A 25,755-nucleotide genomic window follows, 5' to 3' on the forward strand; every position below is an offset into this window, starting at 1 on the left:
TCATCTGAAAAGTGAAAAAAATAATAAAACTTATTTTTAAAAAATAGAATTGGAACTGGAGAAAGATTTTAGTGTCGGCGTCCACAGGAAAAAAGCAAAAGAGAAAGTTCCGGGTTCCGCACAGTGGTGCTCCGGGAGGATCTCTGCAGAAACCACAACCAGGACTGCAGCAGCAGGAGAGGCCGGGCAGCGGGAGAGGCGAGGCGGAAGTCCTTCAGTGCACTGCTGCGGTCCCTCCTGTGCTAACAGGCCCTATGTACACTGATGACTTTTCAAATAGCTAACTATTTGCTTTCTCTGTTCCCTAAATGGAACGGATCTGAGCCCTCTCTCTTTGGCAATTTACTGAGCAAAGTGTACATCGTGCCATGAAAGGTCAAATGACTTGGATTCATAGCCTGGGGCTGTGGCATCACTCAGGACGGTTGATGCCACTTAAACAATGAAAAGCATTCCCATCTTTGGTGGTGCTTACTCCATACCTGACTATTCTAAAATGTGAATCAGGTCTTTGTTCAGTTTCCTGCACAAAAAATCTCTCAACAAAGGAGAAGCTGAGGAAATAATATATTATCATCATAACCAGAAGGAAAGAAAAGAAAGCCCAGAACCATCACAACCCACCACCAATGAGATTGCAGCAAAAACTCTGGCTTCATGAGAAACAGTCTGTTAACCCCCAGAGCAGAATGAGCTGCCGAAATGGTAACAAGGCTGACCCCACTTTTCAAGAGAGTGTTTAGACCAGCCGTGGGCAAACTACGGCCAGCGGGCCGTATCGGCCCGTTTGAAATGAATAAAACTTAAAAAAAAAAAAAAAAAAAGACCGTTCCCTTTTATGTAATGATGTTTACTTTGAATTTATATTAGTTCACACAAACACTCCATCCATGCTTTTGTTCCAGCCCTCCGGTCCAGTTTAAGAACTCATTGTGGCCCTGGAGTCAAAAAGTTTGCCCACCCCTGGTTTAGACACACAACTGAATGGCAAGCCAGGCCTTCAAAAGTTTACCCCCATGAAAGGGTAGCGCGGTGCCCCATCTTCATGTGAAGTGGATCCAAATTAGGGTTTCTGCCAAGATGTGCAGCCTGGCTAATATGAGAGGGGGCCTCAAAAACAAGCCTAGGATTCCACAGTCTCTGGATCACAGTCTCTCAGGCATCAAGTCAGACAGATCCAATCAAAGCACGAAATTCAATTCTGAACCCCAAACCTGGTGCTGCTGAGCCTCTACAGTCGGCACAGAGTTTCGATCCACTCAGCTAAAAGGGAACATAAGGAAACATGTACTTTGAAGCAGAGTATGGAAAATGGTGTCCTTTCACAAGTCCTGCCAAATATGCAGACTATCAGTGTCTAAGCCTTGAGACATACAGGAAAAAATTCCAGTAAGAAATCACTGGCTTAGGAGTTTCTGAAATCTAACCATGGCTCTGCACACCTATTCAACAATATCGCCACGGGAAGTTTTCTGTGGTTGTTTTATTTAATTTAACACATCACTTATACTGCATTTAACAAAAGCAGAAAGGCAAAGTGGAATATTAAATGGAGTTTAATATGTGCTGAGTCAAAAATGGAAAAACTCCAAGTGAAAGCAAACACCTCAGGGATCAACATCACCTCCACGGGTTAAAACACACACAGCTCTAATAGCTCCCTCTCCCATTTCGCCAAAACCAAACCAGAACCCCAGGCCCCCAAGAGTCACTAATCAGCAACACAACCTTACCTTCAGCAAAGCACACAACAGCCATATTTGAAAAAAAAAAAAAAAGGAAGTTTTACCTATTTAAACCAGCATAGTAAAATGAAGGCACCTTTTTATAGTCCTTACTTTCAAAATATTTTGGGTCTCATTCCACTTATTTGTCCATTCCTTGGTCAATTCTTGAACCTAAAAGAAAAAAATATACATATGTGATTGCTCCATAAAAATATATTGTGATTTTCTTATAGAAAGTTTCCAACTTTCATAGCTTTATGAAAGGATGTACTATAATGTTTTAAATTGCATGGCAATTTCTAGCCATGAAAGAACCATCACCAAATATAAATGAAATGGCTGATCTCATCCTACATTAAATGGGTTAATTTTTCCTGATTATAATGTAGGCCCTAAGAAATAATGACTGACTTTTCTTTCTCATTACATGTGTGATTAAATCTCCTGGGATGCTGCAGTTTTCTTTTTAGGAGATAATCTGCTTTTGTAGCTAATTAATAGGGCTTACAAATCTCATTCTATCTTTAAAAGGGGGTGGGGGTGGGAGAGCTCTTTAATTGACTCTTAGTAAAAGCAAAAAATCTTTTGATAAGAATCAGCTTCTTTCCAGTCTGCTGAAACTAGGGAAGAAAATGTGCCCAGCTGTCCAACAAAGCAAGACTGGAAGTGGCTTCTCGAAGTTAATGAAAATATTCTGCTAGTTCCATAAAACTTTTAAAATAATCCTCCTGAGTAAATCATTAAGAAGCAAACAATGATTCCTTATGAAAGGGTAGGAAAAAGAATGAACGAACAATGTGTTCTATGAAAAGGGGTATATCTAGGGATGAAAGAGAGTGACTCCAAGAGGCCGAGCCGGGGGAACACGTGCTTTTAAAGCCTTTCCCCCTTTTCCCCCAGCACTCCTGCCACCTCCCCACTGCCCATGGCAGACCGTCCCACTCGCACCTCCCGGTCTTCCCTCTGATAAGGTGCCTTATTTCACCAGGCCAAAGTGAATGCACCGAATACATCCGCTTGTACTGTCACCACTCAGAGGGAGATCCTTTCCACACACTTAATATCAAGTCTAGTAACAGGAAAGGGCATTCATGTCTTCAACCTTCCTCAAAGTGTTTGCAACTGAGGAGAAATAGAGGAACTAGACTCACAGTTTATCCCAGAGGAGAACCAAAACATATCCCATGCATCTAAATTGAATTGGCCATTCCTTTTACTCCTCAAATTATTTCTAATAGGGATGTACAACATCTAAGTTAAAATAATGCTTCTCCTTTTTTACTAGTAATGTCAAAGTCTCTCATCTTTTGATAAAAAAGAAAAGAAAGAAAAAAAAGAAACCTGACAGAGCCTCTCTAGCTTTGTTTTTGCTTGTTTTTAATGATTTGGTAAGACTGTCCTATCTATCTGGAACTGGTTGTACACTCCAATCCTTCATCACACGAGTGATGCCAACTGCACAGGCTCTGACAGCAGTAAATGCACATAGCTCTCAGGGCTTTTGTTTTGCAAAAGCTTTCAGAGAGGACATGTTCTCATGCCTTTTCTCCCTACAGAAGGGGAGAGATCAATGTGCTGAATTTACTAATTTATAGTAATAAATGAACAGATCCTCACTAGTAATTTACCTGAGAAACACTAAGCATTCAACAATGAATGCTTCTATATTTCACCAACATATATGCCCTCCCTGAAGAAACATAAGCCAATCAATTATTTTCCAATTCAATCAAATAATTCCAGCTTTAAACAAGTGGTCAGTATGCCTTGGGTTTATTTTACTATTGGATTGAAAGCAAATAATCTCAATTTATAAAATTAAGAAAAATGAAAACATATGATATCACCTCTAACAATGTGATCAAGTAATAAAGATTTGTAGCCAAGTAGATGGCAAACAATTTTAAAAGGTCAGCAAAAAATAGGTGATAATTTAGAAAATGTTATGAAAGAGATAGGCAGTCAATTCTGTCACAGCTTATATAATGCATTCAAATTTAAATGTATATTGGTTTCTATTAAGTTGCTAGGTATTCCTGAAAACTACTATTAAGAAAAAAGTTAAGATCATATCCAGACATTTCAAAGCACTCAAAATTAGAATATGAAGTACTAAGTACAAAATTTCATGAGAAAAATAGGGATTAAAAAACTAATGATATTACTAGTGCTATTATCATCAAAGTATTCATCATAATTACCCAGGGAAGTGTCAACAAGTTCCTAACAACAACCCAATTTATATTTTCAATATTGTGTGTTCTTGAAGGAGCTTCACCAAGAGAATCCAGTTTTCTTTCTCAGTCAGTTTTAACCATTCAGAACAATAAACAAAATCCAATCCAAAGTATGTTCTTAATGCCCATTTCTCTTTTCAAACAGGGCTATTTGCCAGGCCAGTGTGGTTCACTGGTTGAGCATCAACCTATGAATCAAGAGGTCACGGTTCAATTCCCAGTCAGAGCACATGCCTGGTTTGCAGGCTCAATCCCCAGGAGGGGGCATGCAGGAGGCAGCCGATCAATGATTCTCTCTCATAATTGATGTTTCTACCTCTCTCTCCCTCTCCCTTCCTCTCTGAATAAAAATATACTTTAAAAAATAATAAATAAATATAGATAGATAGATAGATAGATAGATACACACACACACCTGGCTTCAGCCTACAACAGCTCTTTGGATAACCTCTCTTCCAGTCGCTCATTGCCACTCTGTCCCTGCCTCAGACCTCACCTAGCTTAAGAGAAACTAAGCATCCACCTAATGTATTTCACAGTTCCCCAAGTGCTGCATTTCCCTTTGAAAACAAAGTAAAAAAATGACAAAAAAAAAACACGAAAGGGTGGACTTGATGTAGCTGTGGCTAAGCCAGGGGGACCACTGCTGTTTCAGGAATGCTGAGCAGGGCCGCTCTCCACCCAGGCCTCCTGTCTGCCCTGAAGGCCCAGAGGCCTGTTTCATCCCTACCGTCTGCGTGTGAATTTCAGTTGCACTTCATCATGTGCCTGAAAGACCCCATTTAGTCAGTCAGAGAACATGGTGAGAGATACATAAAAAGTCAACTATTGTCCTTCTTTAAAATTTATCACAGATGGGGGTGGGGAATGTTAAGTGTAATGAAGAAAGAAAATGAGTCTCAAATGGCAAGAACTAAAAAGCATGTCCTTAAAATAATAGTGAAAGTTATGATTTTAAAATAACAAGAAATCAAGGTATCACTTACTCTTGCTTCATTCTGCTGAAGTTTTTCCTCCATACTTAAGGCTGTGGGGGAATCTAAAAGGGCAATCTACGATTTAAAACATAAGAAAGCAGCAATTAGTAAACAGCAATAAACTAGAGGAAGGATACAGTAAATTACCAGAAACTGTCAAATAAACTATTAAATAGCAGTAAAAAGTATTGTCCCAGACCCCCCAAAAAGTGTCAATCACGCCACCAAGTCTTTACTGCATGGGCTACATATCTCATAATATTCAAACCCATGGTAACCTGGTACACCTACATCTGCAACACAAATCAGCAAAGTGAGAAACAGCCATACATGTAACATAACTAACATTTTCCCAAAATCAAGTATGACCTAAATACCTAGGAACTAAAAAAATTGTTCACTTTGAATATGCACAAACTACAATAATTCAAAATATAAAAAGCTTAAGTCTTGTTCAGCCACAGGCTTCTGAAATCCAACCATGTTGGCACATGCAAAGAAAACGCATTTATTTTCATTCCTGGGTGATATCCTATGTACGGTATGGCTCCACCACAATCTATTTATCCATGTTGCTCAAAGTATAGAGTTGGATATGAGAACGATAAACACCAAAATCGGGTTAGAACTGGGAAGAAGAAGGCAGATACAGAAGGGAGAGGCAAATGAAGCCAGGTGGGTTGGGGTGGGGTGGGGTGGGGCACACAGGGGCCTTAACTATTGTAACTCATCGATAGGTAGGACACAGTGCTTTCTCAGATACCATAAGAAAGAATAAAGGGGGTCTTGCTCCCTCCCCTTCCCACAGGCAACCACCTCTATCCAATGTGCTGTGTAAACTTGCAGTTATTCTGGCCATATTCATGCATGTTCTTGATTATTTTGAAACATGAACACTATTCTGATTATTGCCTTTTTCACTTAACAATATATCTTGGGGGAAATTCAGTACAAATAAAACCACTTCATTCTTTTTAACAATTCCAATTCCACCACTGAGCGGAATTGTATGGATATTCTATAATTTATGTCAGTGCTCTGCTATTAATGGAAATGCAGTTTTTTCTAATCTTCTGCTCTACCAGCAATGCTACAATGACTATCCCTAGGCTCGCTGCCTTCAGTATGCATGGTCATATCAACAGAATAAGTTCCTGAGGGGAAATTTGTACGATTTTTTTAATAGCCAAGCTGTCTTCCTCAGAGGCTGAATATTTTTTTCATTACTATTTACTTTTCAATTTCAATTTGAACAAATATAATTCCCATGAGGTGATCTTACTAGGCTGTTAAACATTCAGACTAACAAGACTACCATGGGCCACTCTTGGCATCTACGTACTCAGCACAAGGCAGAGTGGCCAGCAGGGCAGGGCAAGGTGCCATGTGCTCTCTGTAGTAGTCCCCACAGCTGTCCAGGAGTACTGTCTTTGGACCTCTTGAGGGATGGGGACATGTGTGGGGAACCAACATCTCTTGTAACAATGTCATAGGCATATCCTCAGGGTCCCCACAAAGAACACACCTATTACAAGATTCACTGCTCTCAAGGAAACCCAAAGCTAAGGCTTCTCAGCAGCACATTTATAGCTTATAGAGAGTTCATCCTAATCCAGATGCACTTCACCAAGCAGGGGGTATTTTTATCATTAGAGATGCTGCCTGGTTATACAGCTGGCATCCCACTTTTATCCAGTGCACAGAGAATAAATCCAGCAAGTTAACTCCAGATCAAACTCATCCTTAATGGAGGAAAAGAAGCTTTGCTAACACATTACTTCAACATCACTGCACGCAACATGTCCATGTCGTCTTACACATAGATGATACTCAAGTATTTTTCATTGAAGAAATGCAAGTGGCAGATATTATAATTACTGCATCATTGTATATGGTTGACAATTTTTAAAACAATTAGTAACCCCCTTTATAACATGGTTCATTTTAAAGACTCCATTTTTAGAATGTTTCATCTGCAATCAAAGCCAAAACATTCCTACCACACCATCAACTCAGTAGATGATAACTGATTAAATATGTGCACCATATATTTATGATCACCGTAACTTTTGGAAAATTATTTTAAAGCACACATAAATAAGGACCTACCTAAGTCCTTTCTAAAAGAAATCTTTGGTAAAACTAAAACTTTTACAATTAACTTATTCTTTGCAAAGTGTCTTTTCTGAGGAAAAGTGTTCAGGATTAAATAATACTCATATTAAGTTTATGTGTTAAATCAAGAATAATACTACATCAAAACTTCAGCAATATCAACTCTACTAACGACATATACAAGAAACTTGCCTACAACCCTCGCCAATATACTGTCCAATCAAGTGTTTTGATTTCTGACCATGTGAGGTGAAAAGGGCATCTCCTTGTTTTTTAAGAGCCTTGAGGTATAATTTACATGTAGTAAAATGCACAGCTTGATAACTATGTATCTATTTACATATACATATTTATTTCATTATTCTTAATATTTGCATTGCTATATTTCAAATTACATTGAGCATACTTCCAGATGTTTAGAGGCCATTTGTAACTTTTTTCCTATGAATTATGCTCATATTCTCCCATTCACTTTTCTGTTGGATCATAATCTTTCCAGTTTTTATTAGCACTTCTCATAAGAAAAGTAGTCTTTTGTTGCATGAGTTGGCAATCTTTCTCCTGGTTTGTAATGATTCCAGCACATTTTTATTATGCAATGTAAACATGCTGTCTTCGCTTATTTTTGTCTATGTGAGCGCTCATAAAATGAGAAAGAGGAATACAAGTTCCCTATGACAAATATGTATATGGCTCTGTCTCCTGCAATTTCCTACAGGTTTTTTTTTCTATTTGTTTCATTATTATTATTTTTTACTTTATTTCTCTATCAGTTTACATTCAATATTGTTTTGTATTAGCTTCGGGTATACAGCATAGTAGATAGACAATCATTTACAAAGTGTTACCCTCAATATTTCAAGTACCCACCTGGCACCATACATGGTTACTGCAATATTATTGACTATATTCCCCATGCTGGACTTCACATCTCTGTGACTATTTTGTAACCACCGATTTATAGTTCTAAATCTCTTCACCTTTTTCACCATCTCCCCAACACCCCTTCCTCTGGCGCCATCAGTCTGTTCTCTCTGCGTATTTCTATTTTGTTTGTTCATTTATTTTGCTCTTTAGATTCCACATATAAGTGAAATTACATGGTATTTGTCTTTCTCTGACTGACTTATTTCACTTAGCTAAAGACCCTATAGGGCCATCCATGCTGTCGCAAATGGTAAGATTTCATTCTTTTTTATGGCCAGGTAATATTCCAATATATATGTATATACACTGAGTGGCCAGATTATTATGACCAGCCAGATTATTATGACCACCCCATCAGTACAATGAAGTGAATTAGTTATGCAAATAATAATACTAAAAAACCTTGAGAGTATTTGCTTAGGAAGTTTTCAATATTCAGTATTTTTAGAAGTATCAATGAAGTACTGATGGGGTAGTCATAATAATCTGGCCGGTTATAATAATTTAGCCACTCAGTGTATGTTCCATACTTTTTATCCACTCATCTACTGATTGGCACTTGCATTGCTTCCATATCTTGGCTATTGGAAATAACTCTGCAATAAATATAGGGGTACATATATTCTTTCAAATTAGTGTTTCTGCTTTCTTTGGATATATAACCAGAAGTGAAACTGCTGGGTCATAAGGCAATTCCATTTTTAATTTTGTGACGAACCTTCATTCTATTTTCCATACTGGCTGAACTAGTTGGCATTCCCACCAATAGGGCACTACAGTTTCCTTTTCCCCACATCTTCGCCAATATTTGTTTATTGATTTACTGATGATTGCCATTCTGACAGGTGTGACTTGGTATCTCATTGTGGTTTTAATTTGCATTTCTCTGATAGTTTGAACATCTTTTCATATGTCTCTTGGCAATTTCTATGTCTTCAGAAGTGGCTATTTCCTATAGTTTTGTTTTTCTTTTATGAAAGCTGACATCATACTTGATTTTAATTATGAATTGCACTCTTTGTTGTTATAAAGTGCCTTTTTGAAGCTCATATAATGCTGTTTTTACACTGTTTACTTACCCCTTGAATTAGCTGGTAGATATTTGCCCATCCTTACAAACATCATATAACTGAGCTTTCCTGTGTGACCATAAGAGTTATCTATCTTAATACCGATATTTCTATTATCTATCTACTATTTAAACCTTATTGATGACTCCAGCTACAAAAATGAGAAATTCATCCTACTTTCATCTTCTCTCATTGTGTTTTTGTGATTTTTGACTTTTGTTCATTTCATTTCTATATTGTTTCATTTTCTTATTACCTCCAGATAAATTCAAAAGAGAAGAATTAAGAGACATTTTCTCTCTGCCAAATTCAAAGCACAAGTCTGAAAATATGCTTTAAATATAATAAAAGAGAACATTTGAAAATATAAAATATCCAAATGCTCAATTTCATGAATCTTCTGAGAAGTACAAACCAATATAATTCAGTAATACCACTATGCATCCATCAGAATGGTTACAGTATTCACAAGGACCTGCAGGAACTACACCTGGCACTTTCATATACTGATGGTGGAGTATAAATTGGCATCCAATAAAACTGGACATATGTACACCCGTAGGAAATGCATCTGCATGTTCACTAAAAGACACGTAGCAGAAAGTCCACAGAAGCATAATAGCACCAAAAAAGAAAATCCACAAATGCCCATCAAAAATAGAACCTATAAATGAGTTGGGAAACATTTATATGATAGAATACAATATAGAAATGAAAATAAATGGCTCTATAACTCCATGCACCAAAGTGGTAAATCTCACAAATACAACGTTGAGTGAAGGAAGTAAGGTCAAGAATATATACTGCACAATTCCATTTATGTAAAGAACAAAAATAGGCAAAACTAAAGACTAATCTATGCCTTTAGAAGTCAGGATATGGTTACCCTTAAAGGGAAGAGTGGATAATACCTAGAAAGGAACATTAAGGGGGACTTCCGGGGTGCTGATAATGTTCTGTTCCTTGATGTAGGTGCAGGTTAGATGGGTGATTTCATCCTGTAAAAATTCACTGATCTGTATATGTATATAAATGTAATTGTTGCACACATCTAATACTTCAATAAAGAGTTCACATACATATATAAATGACTACATATATATTTATCTATATGTAGGAGAAGTGAATCCAATATGTCAAAATATTTTGTTTTATTAAAACTGTAATTTTAAAACTCTATTCACATGACATTTTGATTGTCAAATACATAAAATTATTAAAAGAAATTTTTATTTAACTGTACCAAAATAACCCTAGAAATGGAACTTTGATTTGAGTAACATTCTCAATGTACCATGGCAGCATCTATATTAATAAAAGAGAAACATGCAAATTGGTGTCACTCCGCTACACCCAGCAGCCAATTAGAGTAACTATGCAAATTAACCCAACAAAGATGGCGGTTAATTTGCATATGCAGGCACAGAGCGAAGACTGAAGGCTCCAGCTGGAGTGAAGACTGAAGAGGCTTGGCTTCTCAGCTGCAGTGGAGAAGCCTTGCTGCGGCTGCAGCAGAGAAGCCACGCCTCGAGGCTTGGACCAAAGGCCTGGGTCCTGGGTGTCGGAAGAAAACTGGTGCCGGTAGCCAGGGGAAGGAAGGCCTATTGTGTGAATTTTTGTGCAACGGGCCTCTAGTTCAGAATAAAAGAATGTGGAAATAGAGCAATGTCATCAGAAAAATGTAAACAGATTTTTAATGGGCACTTAAGAACACCTGCTTATTTTATTAGGCATCACAAGTTTAATTAATCTAGAATAAGCCTATATTATCTCACAATTTATAGAGCTTCATAGTGTGATAAATTATTTTAAATTGGATTCCTGTTTTTATTTTAATGTATCGAGTTTATCAAGGAATTTTATCTTCAGTGTGTTATTAAATAGATTTAACTACATTTTCCATTCTTATCCCAAAGACTACAGCAACAAAAATACTTCTTTAATTACAGTAGTCTTTAGTCATGCAAAAATAAAAATAAAAGACCACAAAATATAAGACATTCCTCAGGAAGAATTTGTAAAAATTTTAGTAAATTAGAGCTTTCCTGCCCACATGATAAGGCTCCTTTCAAAAATTTCCTCTGTTTAATTTTAAAAGGCTAATCTTTCTTTTTCTTCACTCTCATAACTTAGTAAAACATTAACTAAAGAAGTTGCACAAGAATTTCCCGGATACTTTACTTCACATGTAATTTGGGTGATCCCATAAAATCATACTTAAATGTTTACTTCAGATAAATAATGTTTTAGAAACACTGAAAAAGATCCCAATAACAAGGTGTATAAGTAAAAATAACTATTGGGTTCATGTCATATGTTATATTGCTTGATAACAACACATACAGCTGGACTATTTGTTCTGACAACTTCCTTTCACACACAGGATAGCTCCCCATCAAAAAGTAAAATGTATGTGGACATGTTTTTAAGTGTAATGAGTAATTCCTGCACAACCACTTGTCCAGCATCTTATGGGAAAGAATTTCAGTTGTATTTCAGGTCACAGGAAACTCAGTAAGATTTTTATCCTGTCAGTATCTTCATAGGTCAAACCACTAATGGGATGTCAAGGGCTTCACGGGCCATATACAGTATTCCTAGATAGGAAGCTGCTCTAGAGAGAGCACTTGGCGTTTAAAGAAAACTAATACTTAGTGACATGCTTGTCATCTATTCATAGGTTAGGAAAATGGGAAGAAATGTATCTTTGTTTATTTCTAACTCCAATCTAATGCAAACATTTTGAAAAGCTATTTTTGATTTTAGGAGTGTTTGTTACAAGTGTCTAGACCTATAAGAACCTAGTTCACACTATTCATCAAGAATGTAACTCTTGCTCTGGATGGTTTGGCTCAGTGGATAGAGCATCAGCCTGGGGACTGAAGGGTCCCGGGTTCAATTCAGCCAAGGGCACATGCCCAGGTTGCAGGCTCGATCCCCAGTAGGGGACGTGCAGGAGGCAGCCAACCAATGATTCTCTTTCATCATTGATGTTTCTATCTCTCTCTCCCTTCCTCTATGAAATCAATAAAAAATATTTTTTAAAAAGAATCTTGAACCACTAAGTCATCTAAAACTTTGTAGCAAAAGCAACTCTCTTCTTGGTAGAGGACCATAGATTCCTCTTACCATGAAAAGTCATCACTTTAGATGCCCCATAAGATGTTGTCAAACAAGGCCCCAGGAATATTGTCTCAGCCAGGCTACAGGTATGTCACACATGTCACTGTGTCACCGTAACCACCTCTGCAAAGGACAGTACAGAACAAATACTCAGAAAGGTGTTCAAACTAGTCTTTCATTCCTTCTGTTAAAATACATTTTAAAGTCACAAAATGCACAAATAGAATTTTAAATATAACTCCAAGCACCTCAATTTCCTTCCACTAATGGAGATTATGCTGCTAATCTGATTGCATGCTAAATTTCCATCCATAATTGATAACTATTAGATAATTAATCATTTCAGATTTAGTGGATAAAATCTTACTTACATAAGGAGCACAGAATAAATGTAAAGACAGTGGAAGAGTGATGTAAAGGAGAGACTGGCTAACTCATTCAAGCTTCACTTAGCACTTATTTACTCAAATCAATACAATAAATGAGATAATAATCTCATTAAGATCTAGAAATAGGTGCCATTACTCAAAGAAAATTATCCATAAATCTCAGAGAAACCCGACCTGATTTCCTTGAGCAAGCAGCGTTTTCAGTCTGGCTATTTCAGCTCGCAGCTCACGGATGAGTTTGACGTTGGCATCTTCATTAATGGTAGGCTTGTTGATGATATTTTTGGCTCTATTTGCATAGCGAAGAGTACTTAGGGTTTCTCCGTAATTGACATCAGCAGGTGAAATGGCTATGAAGAATGAATTCAAAAAATAATTTATCCGGCACTCCGTGTTTCCTTTAACACAAAGTTGGTTTGTAATTTAAAAGTCAGATTAACCCCAGGTCATTAAATAAATATTCCCTGCCACAGTAATGAATATTAAAAATTATCTAAGATTTATAGGAAAAGCACTCACTATACTAAATTAAATGTCATTTGGCACTTCTTAAGTGTAGAATCAGCCACCGAACCAACTCTAAAATGAGATATGAGGTCCTCCACTGTAGGTTAGGGAGCTTTCTCTGTTAAAAATATTGGAAAAATGCCCGGCTAGCATGGCTCAGTGCTTGAATGTTGAACTATGAACCAAAATGTCATGGTTCGATTCCTGGTCAGGGCACAGGCTAGGGTTGCAGGCTTGATCCCCTGGTGGGGGGTGGCAGATCAATGATTCTCTCTCATAGTGGACGTTTCTAGCTCTCTCTCCCTCTCCATTCCTCTCTGAAACCAATAAAAAAAATATTGTTAAAAATATATTAGACAAGGAGGAATTCAAGACTACAGTAGTGGCCACTCTTCACAGGGGTGGGGGACATGTTACAGCCTCCCAGTGGGTGCCTGAAAGCACTGATAGTACCGAACCCTGACCGATGCCTTCACCTCATCTGGAAATGTGGCGGCAACTTTATGGGCAGACACAGGCTCTGCAGCCATTTTTATATTTTTCAGTCCAACCCTACTCCAGAGTCTGTGTAACCGTCCCTTACTTGCAGTAAATGGCTGGTGTCCCCTGTTCAAGTCCGTATACAGGCTCAGTGATTTCTGGTGCAACATGTTGCCATCAGTGGAAACACATTCTCTGCTCATGTCTTCCAGCCACACTGTAATGCCTTTTCCATCCTAACTAAGCGCTTATCACTCACTGTGGTCATAACTATGAAGTCTGAGGTGTGACAGCAGAAGTAGCATGAATTTCTTTGCTTTCTCCACAATTTCATGGATGGAAGATTCATTCTCACCATGGATACAACATCAGCATATGATTTTATTATTATTATTATTAAGCTGAGAACTTTCACTTTTCACTTAAAAGAAACCCTTTATGAAGTCTATCTGGCATATTCAAATTACCAGCCTCAGTACTCTTACACTTTGGGGCTATCATCAGGTAAAATAAGAGTTACTTGAACCCAAGCACTGTGATACCAGGACAGTGGATATGATAACTAAGAGGGCCACTAAATGACATATATAGGGTGGAGATGCTAGACAAAGGCATGATCACATCTTTGGTGGGACTGGGCAAGATGGTAGAGATTTTGTCACTGCTACTCAGAATGGTACACAATTTAAAACTTATAAATTGTTTATTTCTGGAATTTTCCATTTAATATATTCAGACCAAAGTTGACCGTGAGTAACTGAAAACACAGAAAGCAATTAGGGGAGACTACTGTATTTGTACTCAATATTAAGTAGAAGTTAAAATATTCTTTGAAGTTCTGGTCAAGTCTACCACCTATAAAAATCCAGAGCCTGAAATTTTTGAAAGAGTCAGTGTACCCGTTCATTCTTTTCCTCATAAAGTTATGGTTAATTGCACCCTCCTCCCCTCCACAAAATGTAGGTAGGGCTTAGGTGGCTACACAATGCATCTGGGGTGCACACCCCAGAGTAGATCCCCTGCCTAGTTAATACATGGCAGGCAAATTCGGGGAAACACAGAGACAGGGGAAGGGAAAAGGAGGTAGTAGGGGGAAAGTAGGGTTAGGAGGAAAATAGGGTTGAAGTTCTCCTCAAGAGTTATCTTCCCTTTGTATATTTTTCTCTGTTCAGTTTCTTTCAGTTAATTAGTGAAAACAGAAGTAAAGTATATTGCTGTTGTCATTATTATTTGTTGTATTTATTGGGTCTTTTCCCTCTCAATTCTCAGTATTAAATTCCACATGTATGGCCTTAAAATTTTTAAGTAAAAAGCAAAGGCCTAATAAATGGTAAAGATGTGGAGAATCTATCAATTGACCTAGGTTATTTTTACTTTATAATGACTTTCTCCTATGAGTTAGCAAAGTAAAAGTTTACATCTTGTACTTTAAGCAGAGAAAAGCTGGGAATTATTCTGCGCGTATCCCAGCTTGCGGAACCATGAACATGGCAAGTTTATGGAACCAGCAAGAGGGAGAAAGAGTAATATGGTTCTACAGACTAGGTCACAGTTAGTGGTTTTCTGCATGATAGAGAAACTATTCGTTTTTCAACATAAAAAGATGCTCTTTCCTAATGAGATTCTTTAAACTTAAATATCTAATTAATTCACATGAAACACTATGTTGAAGAAAAGAACTTAAATTCTTACTGGCAATCATGATAGTTTTAGAGTTTCCTCCGAGGCTATCTTTTAACAACCATGTCAAAACAGAATCCCTGTAAGGCACAAAAACTTGCTTCTTCTTTGCAGAAGGGTTGGCTGCATCCTGAGATAAATCAGCTGCAGGGAGGCAAAAAAAAAAAAAAAGAAAGAAAAAGGAAGACAATTATTGAAGATTTTTCGTTCTGATTTGGCTTCAGAAAACTTTGAAGACATAACCTCAGTTTACAACACAAACATAATTGCTTTGGGCTAACACAGGACCACAAAGAATAAGAGGAGGCAGGAGGCAGTGGAAACCTACCTAAGGCAGAAATGACATTGCCCAGAGTCACGAGGGACTTGTTAATGTTCCCCCCTTCCTTCAGTCTGACCCCCGTGGCACCAGTGGCATCGGCGCGCTCACTTCCAGCAAGATCGACCAAGTGGATCTTACTCACGGTTTCACACGGCATTTCAGAATCAAATTTTGCCTGCAGCAAAACAGAAAAACAAAATTGAAGAAGTATAAACTTCTGATGTTGATGATACAAATGCTAATTATTTTCCACTCCTATGATCTCTCAGCATAGGTTTTGGTTCATTTTTTTTATTTGATTGTTCCATTGGCCTTCTCATAAAAATTTCCAAAAGTAAACTGAATACCATATGTGACTCCTAAATCTTCTGAAGAACTATTCCATTATTTAAATCACTCAGTGTCTCTCAACAAAGCCATACTGAGTCTGACTGTAGCGGAATAGGAACCTAGACACTGAGGGGCACTCAACAAAGAAAAATATAAGTAAACAAATAATTAGTTTTGTTTTCATCTAGAATCTTCAACGTTCCAAGCACAATGGCTCTCCAAAATAGGAAAAATGTAGACAATTATGTAAAAGGTCATTTGGCCATTATTTGATGTTTAAATTTTTGTTTCATAAATTATAACATGATCAACTGAAATACTATATCCCCTGATTCTGAATTTTACCGAAATTTTACTTTCCGAAAGACTTTTAACTTACATTTGATAGTCTGAACCAAAATGCTAAAAAGAAATCACGTTTTGATGAAAATGTAAACCTCTTAGAAATTGGGAATGGCCAGATCCTACTCTGCATTAAGCAGAACGCAGGAGAAAAACCAGTGCAGTAAGTAAAAAGCAAAGGTCTAGCAAAAGGTAAAGATGTGGAGAATTCATCAATTGACCTAAGAGAATTTTTTCTTGTCTTTTTTTGTTTTCTCTCTGAAAATGCTACCTTTTTGTATCTGGTGTGTTCAAAGGCTAATACAAGCCAAGACATCCCCAAACTCCTAACATTTTATTAAGCCCTGAGAGGACCCTACATTTTTGCCTTCATCTATTCTACCAGCCTAGGTGTTAAAATATTTGCCTTTAGCCCTAACCGGTTTGGCTCAGTGGATAGAGCATCAGCCTGCAGACTAAAAGGTCCCAGGTTCAATTCCAGTCAAGGGCATGTACCTTGGTTGCGGGCACATCCCCAGTAGGAGGTGTGCAGGAGGCAGCTGATGGATGTGTCTCTCTCATCGATGTTTCTAACTCTCTACCCCTCTCCCTTCCTCTCTATAAAAAATAAAATATATTTTAAAAAAATATTTGCCTTCAATAATTTGCAAACATACTCAAAATGCCCTCTACCCCTTAATCAGAGTGAATGCTTACATTAATACTTTAAAATGTTCCTTGTCCTTTAATATCATTCTAATAACCATAATCAACATTGTGGGGTGACCTCTATGGAGCGATGACGTACCCCAATGTGTTACTTACATTGGCCTCCAGCTGGTCTGACTAGGAATCCCTTATCTCCTACAGAGCTTGCAACATGAAACTTTGGCTGAATTGAGCACAAAGCAAGACTTGTTGTGTCTTGAACAGGGCAGAAGCCTGCTAACCCTTTCTTAAGAGTACCCATCAGGACATTTCAAATTTCTGTGACTGTGACCACCGAGAGACTCAGCACAGAGCACATGCTCAAGCCTAACTATCAGGAACGTGACAGTCACCTTTGCCTGCTGCTGCTCCTGGTTCCACAAGGATGGGTCCTCGGCTGGTGCTGGTCAGCAGGTAGGACTCAGGGACACAGCCAGCCGTTCCGCCAATCTGCCTTACCTGAGTGAACTTGATGGTGAAGATGGCATGAGACCTGCTACTGACGTCATTCATCCCAGTCGCTGCGGTGGTACGATTGATATTTCCTGCATCCATAAGTTCTTCTACGTCGCCATAATTCTGTACTAAATGTTTGGATAAATCTGAAAACAAAGAGGATGAAGCAATCTTCCTAATATATAGTAAATGGAATAGGACATCCACCTCTATAAAGTAAAACACAACTGGACAAATCAGCGGTTGGCAGATCTTACTTGTTCCTCGAGAGGGGTAGTTTGTAACACATTCAGGAGCTGAGCCTCCCGGGATCAAGTCCCAGACTTACATGGTTATGGCCAAGTCACATAGCCCACCATGCCTCAGTCATCTGGTCTGAATAACGCGTGCCTAACACAGGGATAAATGTTAGCTATTATCATCAGCCTCATTAGCATCAGTCATGGCACCCAGAAGAGAAATGTAAGCACTAAATTCAGGCAAAACCAAAAAGTATTCTTTTAAATCCTCTTAAAAAAACTTCTTATTCATTTTCTTGGAAACATTCATATAATTCCAAAGTCAACTACTACAAAAGGTACACTGTGTAAAGGGTGTCCTCCTACCCCTATCCTATAACCCATCACCCATATTTCCTTCTGTCAGTCAACCCAATGGTATCAGTTCCTCCATACCCGTCTAGAAATAACCCATACACATACAAGCATTTACATATTTTAAAAACATATTTTCCCTTTCACACAAATGGCAGCATACCAAAAACATAGTTCTGCATCCTGCTTTTTTCTATGTAATAATATAATGAAGAATATTCTGTACCAGTTAAGGTGATGCCTCATTCTCTTTTTCTTTTATTTAAATTATTTATTGTTGAAAGTATTACATATGTCTCCTTTTTCCCCCATTGACCTCTCCCCGGCCACTCCCAGCCCCAGTACAGGCCCTCGCCCTACCCCCCTACTGTCTGTGTCCATTGGTTATGCGTACATGAATGCATACGAGTCCTTTGGTTGATCTCTTATCCCTTCCTCCACCCTCACCCTGCCTTCCTCTGAGGTTTGATGGTCTGTTCAATGTTTCTATGTTTCTGGATCTATTTTTGCTCATCATTTTTATAGCTTCGAGAGTATTTGACTGTATGTATATGCCATAACCAATTGAACCAGCTGCCTATTGAGATTACAGAGGTTGTTCACATTTTGTTTCCAATTACAAATACTGCTACAAATAATTTTGTACACAGGTCTTTTCAAGTATGTGAAAATATTTCTGCAGAATAAATTCTTAAGAGGTGAAATTGCTTGATCAAAGCACATTTGAAATTTTGATAGATACTGCAAAAAATTTTTCTCCACAGAAGGCAATTTACACCTGGCAGTAGCGTTGCACAAAACTGCTTGTCTCCCATCACTGTCATATCAGGCTTTCTTACATCTGCCAAAGACAGGTAACAAATGTAATATTGAAGAATTTTTATTTTGCTTTTCTCTATGAGTGAGGCTGAGAATTCTTTCTCCTATTTAAAAATCATCTATATTTCTATTTCTGTGAACAGGCTATTCACACACTTCATTCATGTTTCCACTTTGTTGTTGGACCTGTCCTTGTTGATTTATAGGAGCTCTTTACATATTAGAAAAATGAGTCCTTTGTCAGAAACTTGAATTGAAAATATTTTCCCGATTTTGGAATTTTCTTTTTACTTTGTTTATGGTATTTTCTGGAAATAATTAACTTAATAACCCATACTCCCCCAAAGTTTGAATAGAAAATTTATTAGAAACTAATCCCCATGTGTACCTACAACAAATTCTGGATGTTTTGCCTTGTTTGATTATTCTGTCTCTTCACAAACCAGCTTTATAATATGTTTTAACATCTGATAACACATTAAAGACAAAATCTGAAGCACCAAGAGGCTAAATCTATTAACAATAGTAGTTATTTCACACTCCACAAAACAAATACATAATCACATACCTTACTTTGGGTGTAAAAGGCAAAAGTTCAATTGGAAATTTAATAAAATGCAGATGGGGGCCTACTGGTGTACATGATATCTGCAGGTAAAACTAATAACCATACAGGAACATCTTCAAACCCATGACCAGTTCTCAGCCTTGCCTCCAAAAAGACACACATGAAAGATGACAGCCACACTAAAGCACATCCCTGTGCGTGATTCCGACAGGCCAGCCATCACTCAGCTACCTCACTCAGAATAAGTGAAAGAAAGCCTTTTTTAAAAAAAATAAGGAGAGCATTAAATCCAACCTATTTTTTAAAGAATTTTTTAAATAAATAGCCAGGGCCATCCCCTTACCCATCTATACTGGTGACATTCCTCACAACTGACTGTGACAGCTATCAGAACACCAATGCTGAGGACCTCAGCACAGGAAACTCTGTAAATGACCTTCTCAAAAGGCAAGATGTCTCAGAATCTCCTTGTGGTCATGCTGCATTGGTGTCAGTAAAAATATATCGCCAAAATGCAATGCCATTCAAAAAGACAGGTGATAGGGTTGCTGATCTTGCCTAAGAACATTGAAAAACAATTTCCAGAGAGTTCTTCAAGCCAGAGGAAATCTATTGGCAAGCCCCAGAAAATCCAGTAAATGCCCAGTGAAGTACGAATTCATTAAATAAACATTGTGCAGTAACAGCATGGCATTTTTACTATAATAAACAGCCAAAAATAAATAAAAATTTTATATATCACCATTATCCTACTTTTTTCTTTGAAAGTATTATTTTTGAACAAATTCCCAATAAGAATAGGGCTGTGAAATATTCAGTCTTACCCTCAACATAAGGTCCTTCTTTTGGATGCTCCCGGACTCTTAAATTGAAGGTTTTGGATGACTTCCGCCTAAGTAGATCTCGCACACGTTCATTATAAATCTCTAAGTAGCTAAAAATTTTAAATAGAACTGAATTCAGAAAAATTATTTCAGATAATTATAGTAACAGTAATAACAGCAGCAACATGCATTTATGGGTACTAATGATGCATCTGGTAATACATTAAGTGTAATATGTCATTTAATCCCAACAACAACCCAGAGGTAAGTAGTACAATTATCCGCATTTTATAGGTTAGGCAATGGAGGTTTACAGTGATTTAGACAACTTGTCCAAGGCCATAGAGCTACTGAGATGTCAAGCAGCGATAACTCTTGACTGCTACGTCTGTTCTCAAAACCACTGAAGAGACTGGCTCTTAGAAAAGTTTAATTTCAAGGAGGAAAAAAGACCTCAAACATGCAGACTTATTTAAAGAGTACATTTATAGTGATCCTACCAACATAAAGAAAAACACAAACCATATTCAGCTAAAAGAATAAGGTAAGTGAACTGGGTATACACTTAAAACTCAAAAGCTCACTCCATTTGAACAAAACATCCAAAAATGAGTGTTTCTGACCAATCTGGGTTATTTCTACCAGCCTCCCAAATCCTAAAACAAATTGTACTCAAGAAGTCACTGAAAGTAAATGAGTTTTAAGGTTGATGTCCTGCTACCATGGTTCAGGAGAGGGCAGAGGCAGATTCTCCCTTCAGAACCCAGAGGTGTTATCCATTCCTGATGCCTAAGGGCAAGTACAGCCAAGCTCACACGCACTCAGGCCACGGGCCCTACCTGACTTCAGTTCGAAAAGACGCTTCGTCCCATCTGGTGGTTTCACTTATCCGACTGAAGAGCCCTTCACATATCCGAGGGATTAAGCCAGAATCGCCCTGTAGTGGGAAAGAGGAAGGGCAACAGCTGTCACTTGAAACAAAAGCCACCGGTGACTGAATATGTGTCAATTGCTGGAGAGGACTCAGACTCAAGGGTCTACATGCCACCCTGAAGCCTACCACTCAGTGCCCAAGTCACACCATTTTCCCCCAGAACTGCTTCCTATTCTGTGAAATAAGAGAACTGAGCTTTCTAATTTCTATGCACTGAGATTACAGTACTATGTGGTTAGCAGCTGTTAATCAGTTAAACCAAGGCATGCAAACAAACATAAGAAAACAAGAGGGTCTACAGCTACAGAATAAATGTTAAAAATCGGATCTATAACCAAGGAAGTTGAAATTCTTTTGATGCACTAATCCCTACACAGGCCTTCCCAGACAGGAAGAGCTTAACACAGTGTATTACTTATACAATGGGGGCATGATCAATAACTTTCATGTTCAGTTAGCATTAAGGTGATGAACATCAGGTCGATATGAAAGATGAGGCAAAATGTTGTTAGAAAATGGAACTTCAGAGCCTCAGTGTTTTCTTCCAAAGTCCATCCCCATCTTCCCTCAATCCTCCACCCAAAATAACACAAGAAAACAAAAGAGATCATAGCTGTGAGAGATTTTTTTTTTCTTTATACCATTAAATCAGTACCAATTCTTATCAAGGAAAAAATGAAACTTTTACCACACTGTAAGTTCTTACTTTACAAAATAAATTTTAAAAAATACACAAAAAAACAAGAGATCATAGCTGTGAGAGATTTTTTTTTCTTTATACCATTAAACCAGTACCAATCTTATCAAGGAAAAAAATGAAACTTTTACCACACTGTAAGTTCTTACTTTACAAAATAAATTTTAAAAAATATACAAATAGTACTCAACTGTAAGGTCAGAGAAGATAGTTGTAATTTGTGAGCACTTTATAAATGTTTCACTTACAGAAAATAGCTCCAGGGAAATTTAACTTTTAGATGAGGTTTCTTCCAAAGACCCACACTCCTGACTATACTGCTACTTCCTTGCGCCACCCAACCATCAGTCCTAAAGGCACCACTGTGCCGCCAGCAGGAGCCTGCGGTCCTCTGCCAGTATCTCCATCTAGAACAGGCCACAGGCCTGAGAGTCAGTGAACAGTTTTCACCAGGACATAAAAAAAGGAAAACATGGCACTACTAGATCTGGAGAAAACACAGACAAGATCAAGTTCCTGCAATAATGCCTAGTTGTTTTTACTCCTCCATATTTTGGGGCAAATATAACTCTAATGTTTGTTAATTTATACAGCATAACTACTAAACTCTACATACTGTGTTTATAACCATATATACTCTATATAAACTATATAATTCTAATCCTTTTTATGTATTTGTTTGATTTATATAGTACCTTTTACCAAAGAGTTAGATTTTTTTTTTTTACATTTTTCTTGGGGAAAAATGTTTTAAATAATTTTAAAAAGAAGAGAGTTCAGTAATTTTATTCAAACTGTTCTGTTGGCAGAAAAGAAGAATAAATTACTTAAGGGCCCAGTACACTTTTTTGATAAGATTATAAAGCCTTTAAAAATGGAAAATGAACTGAGGCTTGCATCCATTATTCATGCTTATAAACTTAGAATTCTTTCTAATTTAAAATCTCTGAAAGGACATTTAGTCCAACTTATTACTGAGTTTTATCTTATTGCTGAAGAATGATCAGAACATGAAAAGCAAGTTATTACAGACCAAGCAGATAAAGAGACAATTCTATCAGCCCAAAGAGAGAGAGAATGAAAAATGTTCTTCCCACAGTGTAAACAACGTACAGAGTTTCCCATCATCGTGTATGACTTTCCCGATCCAGTCTGTCCATATGCAAAGACACAAGCATTATAACCTTCAAATGCAGACTTCACAACATCTGTGCCAAGGGTTTTGAAAACCTGAAAGCCAGAAAAACACAAAAGATATTACCATGGATTTTAATAAAAACCCCTTCAGTGCTGACAATATTCTTGAATGCTACTTTTATCTCAGAAGGATTACACCACATAAATAAATCACTGCAGAACAGTTAACAACAATATACATGTGTACCCCAGTTTTTAATGAAAAGGAAAGTTTTTAAGCAAGCAAAAAGCGACCCCCATTCTTTTTCCTACTTAGATTCACACACACAAAAAACTCCTTAAGTAAAAAAATGTAAATAAGGCAAAAGTGACAATCATATACAGAAGCAAAGATCATTTAAAAGCATGCTGATTTACCATTTCGGAATTAAATAAACTTATAAAGTTATTCATTCTATCAGGGCTTCCAGAAACTAAATATTCAAAACCTGAAAGTCACAGCAGCCAGAAGTTATGCCCAAACTATGCCAAATCAATGTCATCATTTTAAGGGACCGGCTATTCATCAAAGCAAGTGTCTGAAGGTGGATGAGGCAGAATGGCTGAGCTTCCCAGAGTCAATCCAGATGCTTTTTTCTACTTGGATGTTTGCCCATGATGGAGAGGACATGAAGTCGAGCTGGGTGGGGCCTGTGTCCATCGTGTCTGCTGCACCATCTAACTGCAGTGGACACTGGGGTGAAGGACAAATATTTCACCCAGAAAACTGATATAAATGAGGCAAGTCAAGATGTGTGGTCATCCTACTTACACCTGCCTGGGAAGTGGACCAAGCAAAGCTCTCCAAATCCCCACAAGCCCTCATATTGCCCCACTCTCCCGGATTAGCACAGGAAGGGCACATAAAGCACCTCCCTGCTTTAAAAACAACGCACATCAGTAGCTGCAGAGATATCAACGGAGGGAGTGCGATCAGATCCCGTCAGAGCCAGAGAAAAGTGAGGCACTGCTCTGTGGGGCCATCAGAGTCCAAGGTGGGAGCCTCATCAACCCCTCGGGAGTGCCCAGGCCCATCACCTCGCCTACAGGGAGCCAGAGCTCTCCGGTGGAATACCTCCTGAAAGGGCAAGGGCTATGCCCTCCATCTTGCCCCGTACCCTCCATCTTACCCCGTACCCTCCATGTTGGGGCAGCCGCCATGTGCTCAGGAGAGTACCTTCTTCCCGGAATCCCAGGCCCCTGCTGGCCACGCCGGGGATTTCTTTAAACTAACCAATGACAATCAAGGGACGTGCGCGCCATAGAGATGACCACATCCTGTGTAAGGAAGACCCGACTTGCGCCTGGCCAATCGGCAGGGCCCACAGTCAGCTCCCCTCCCCTCACTCCACCCCCTATTAAAACACTGTTTCTCCCACGGCAGTTTCACTCTGCTTCTGGTCGCTGCGTCGGCCAGGAGGGGGAGGTGAGCTAGCTCAAATAAAGGACCCTCTGCTTTTGCATCGGACTGACTGGCTCCCTGGTGTGGTTTTCTTGGGGATCTTGAAATCTGGGCACAACACCTCCCTCCTAGAAAGGGCTAATACACACTGGCCATCTCCAACTCAGCTCCACAGAAACCATCCCGGCTAACAAAGGCCTGTCGTCCAAGGCCGAGATAAATTACAGCCAACTGGACTCCTGCTTGCTTCAGCCAGCATTTCCTGCCATTTTGTTTGGACTTTGTCTTCTCAGTCTGGTCAGTCATTTCACAAATGATCATTTCAATCGAGTCATTTCCACAAAGGACCAGGCTCATTCATTCTGAGTTAATGCTTACCACTTCAGCTTTTAGGAACTGATATTTTCTATTATTATTTTGAAATCCTGATGACTACTCAACTCTCAACTGTAATAGCAGCTCACATTGTGTCATGGATGCGGCCTCATAAAAACATTACAGGGTGAGTAGTGTTGCTAGATCCCTTTTTCAGAGGTTAGGTCATGGGGCATTCAGAGTGGCAGAGTTAGGATTTGCAACTTGGACCTTCTAACCTAAAAGCCACTGCATCTAAAGGCCTCATAGCCATGGTCCTCTGCCCATACCCTGGACACCAACCACAAGGCCCCTATCCTACCTGGAAAGATGCCTTTCCCCATTCTCCACCACCACCCACCCCCCTCAACTTCTGTGAAAAAGTAGAAGCCAGGAATCTCAGGGAGTCTCAGGGCTCCAGACCACCCACTGGTTTTCACCATAATATATGGAATATGAAGAAAAACTCTCGATCTTTCTTCAATTCTCTCTGTTTAAACAAAAGGAATGTATCATCTTTACTATTTCACAGAGTGCCAATGGGTAGGAAGAACAGCCTTCCACACAGTTCCCAAAGAATAAAGGAAGGAGCTCCTCACGTACTTTTCTCTGGGCTAAAACTAAGTCGTGGAAAATACCATTATTAAACCAAACTCAAGTTATCCAAATGAAATTCTTCCCTAGGGTTAAAATCCACACCCACCATTTTGCAACTACTTTATTTTCCACAAAGCTAACTCAGCTGGGATTCTCTGACTGCTGGTGAGGTGGCGGTGTTGGAGCTGGTGAACATGACTGTAAAACGAGCCTACACAGTGCTGATCTGGAGGCGCTGAGACCCAGGCCTGGCTCAGTCTCAAGTAACCCACCCAAAGTTGGCTTGGGACCCAGAGAAGCAGCCAGACACTGCCCACATCTCCCAGGTCCTTGGCAAGGAAAAGGGACTCATCACAGCTCCCACAAAGGAGTTATTTACTATCATCTACCACACAGGGTAGGGAGGGAAGGGCTGCTTTAAG

General features: G+C 38.6%; 1 protein-coding gene across 1 annotated transcript in view; it reads right to left on the minus strand.

Moving 5' to 3' along the window:
- KIF16B (kinesin family member 16B) overlaps positions 1-25,755 on the minus strand; it is a 275,124-nt gene that overhangs the window by 212,698 nt on the left and 36,671 nt on the right. Inside the window, exons 4-12 of the mRNA XM_015560287.1 lie at positions 22,918-23,034; positions 21,013-21,110; positions 20,174-20,283; positions 17,373-17,515; positions 15,561-15,729; positions 15,245-15,376; positions 12,740-12,915; positions 4,951-5,016; positions 1,839-1,898 (exon numbers count right to left, since the gene is read on the minus strand). Of these exons, the coding sequence (XP_015415773.1) occupies positions 1,839-1,898; positions 4,951-5,016; positions 12,740-12,915; positions 15,245-15,376; positions 15,561-15,729; positions 17,373-17,515; positions 20,174-20,283; positions 21,013-21,110; positions 22,918-23,034 (1,071 nt within the window). The remainder of the gene's footprint in view (positions 1-1,838; positions 1,899-4,950; positions 5,017-12,739; positions 12,916-15,244; positions 15,377-15,560; positions 15,730-17,372; positions 17,516-20,173; positions 20,284-21,012; positions 21,111-22,917; positions 23,035-25,755) is intronic.

This window comes from Myotis davidii, unplaced genomic scaffold (assembly GCF_000327345.1).
Source record: "Myotis davidii unplaced genomic scaffold, ASM32734v1 scaffold32, whole genome shotgun sequence".
In the NCBI taxonomy this organism is placed as follows: Eukaryota; Metazoa; Chordata; class Mammalia; order Chiroptera; family Vespertilionidae; genus Myotis; species Myotis davidii.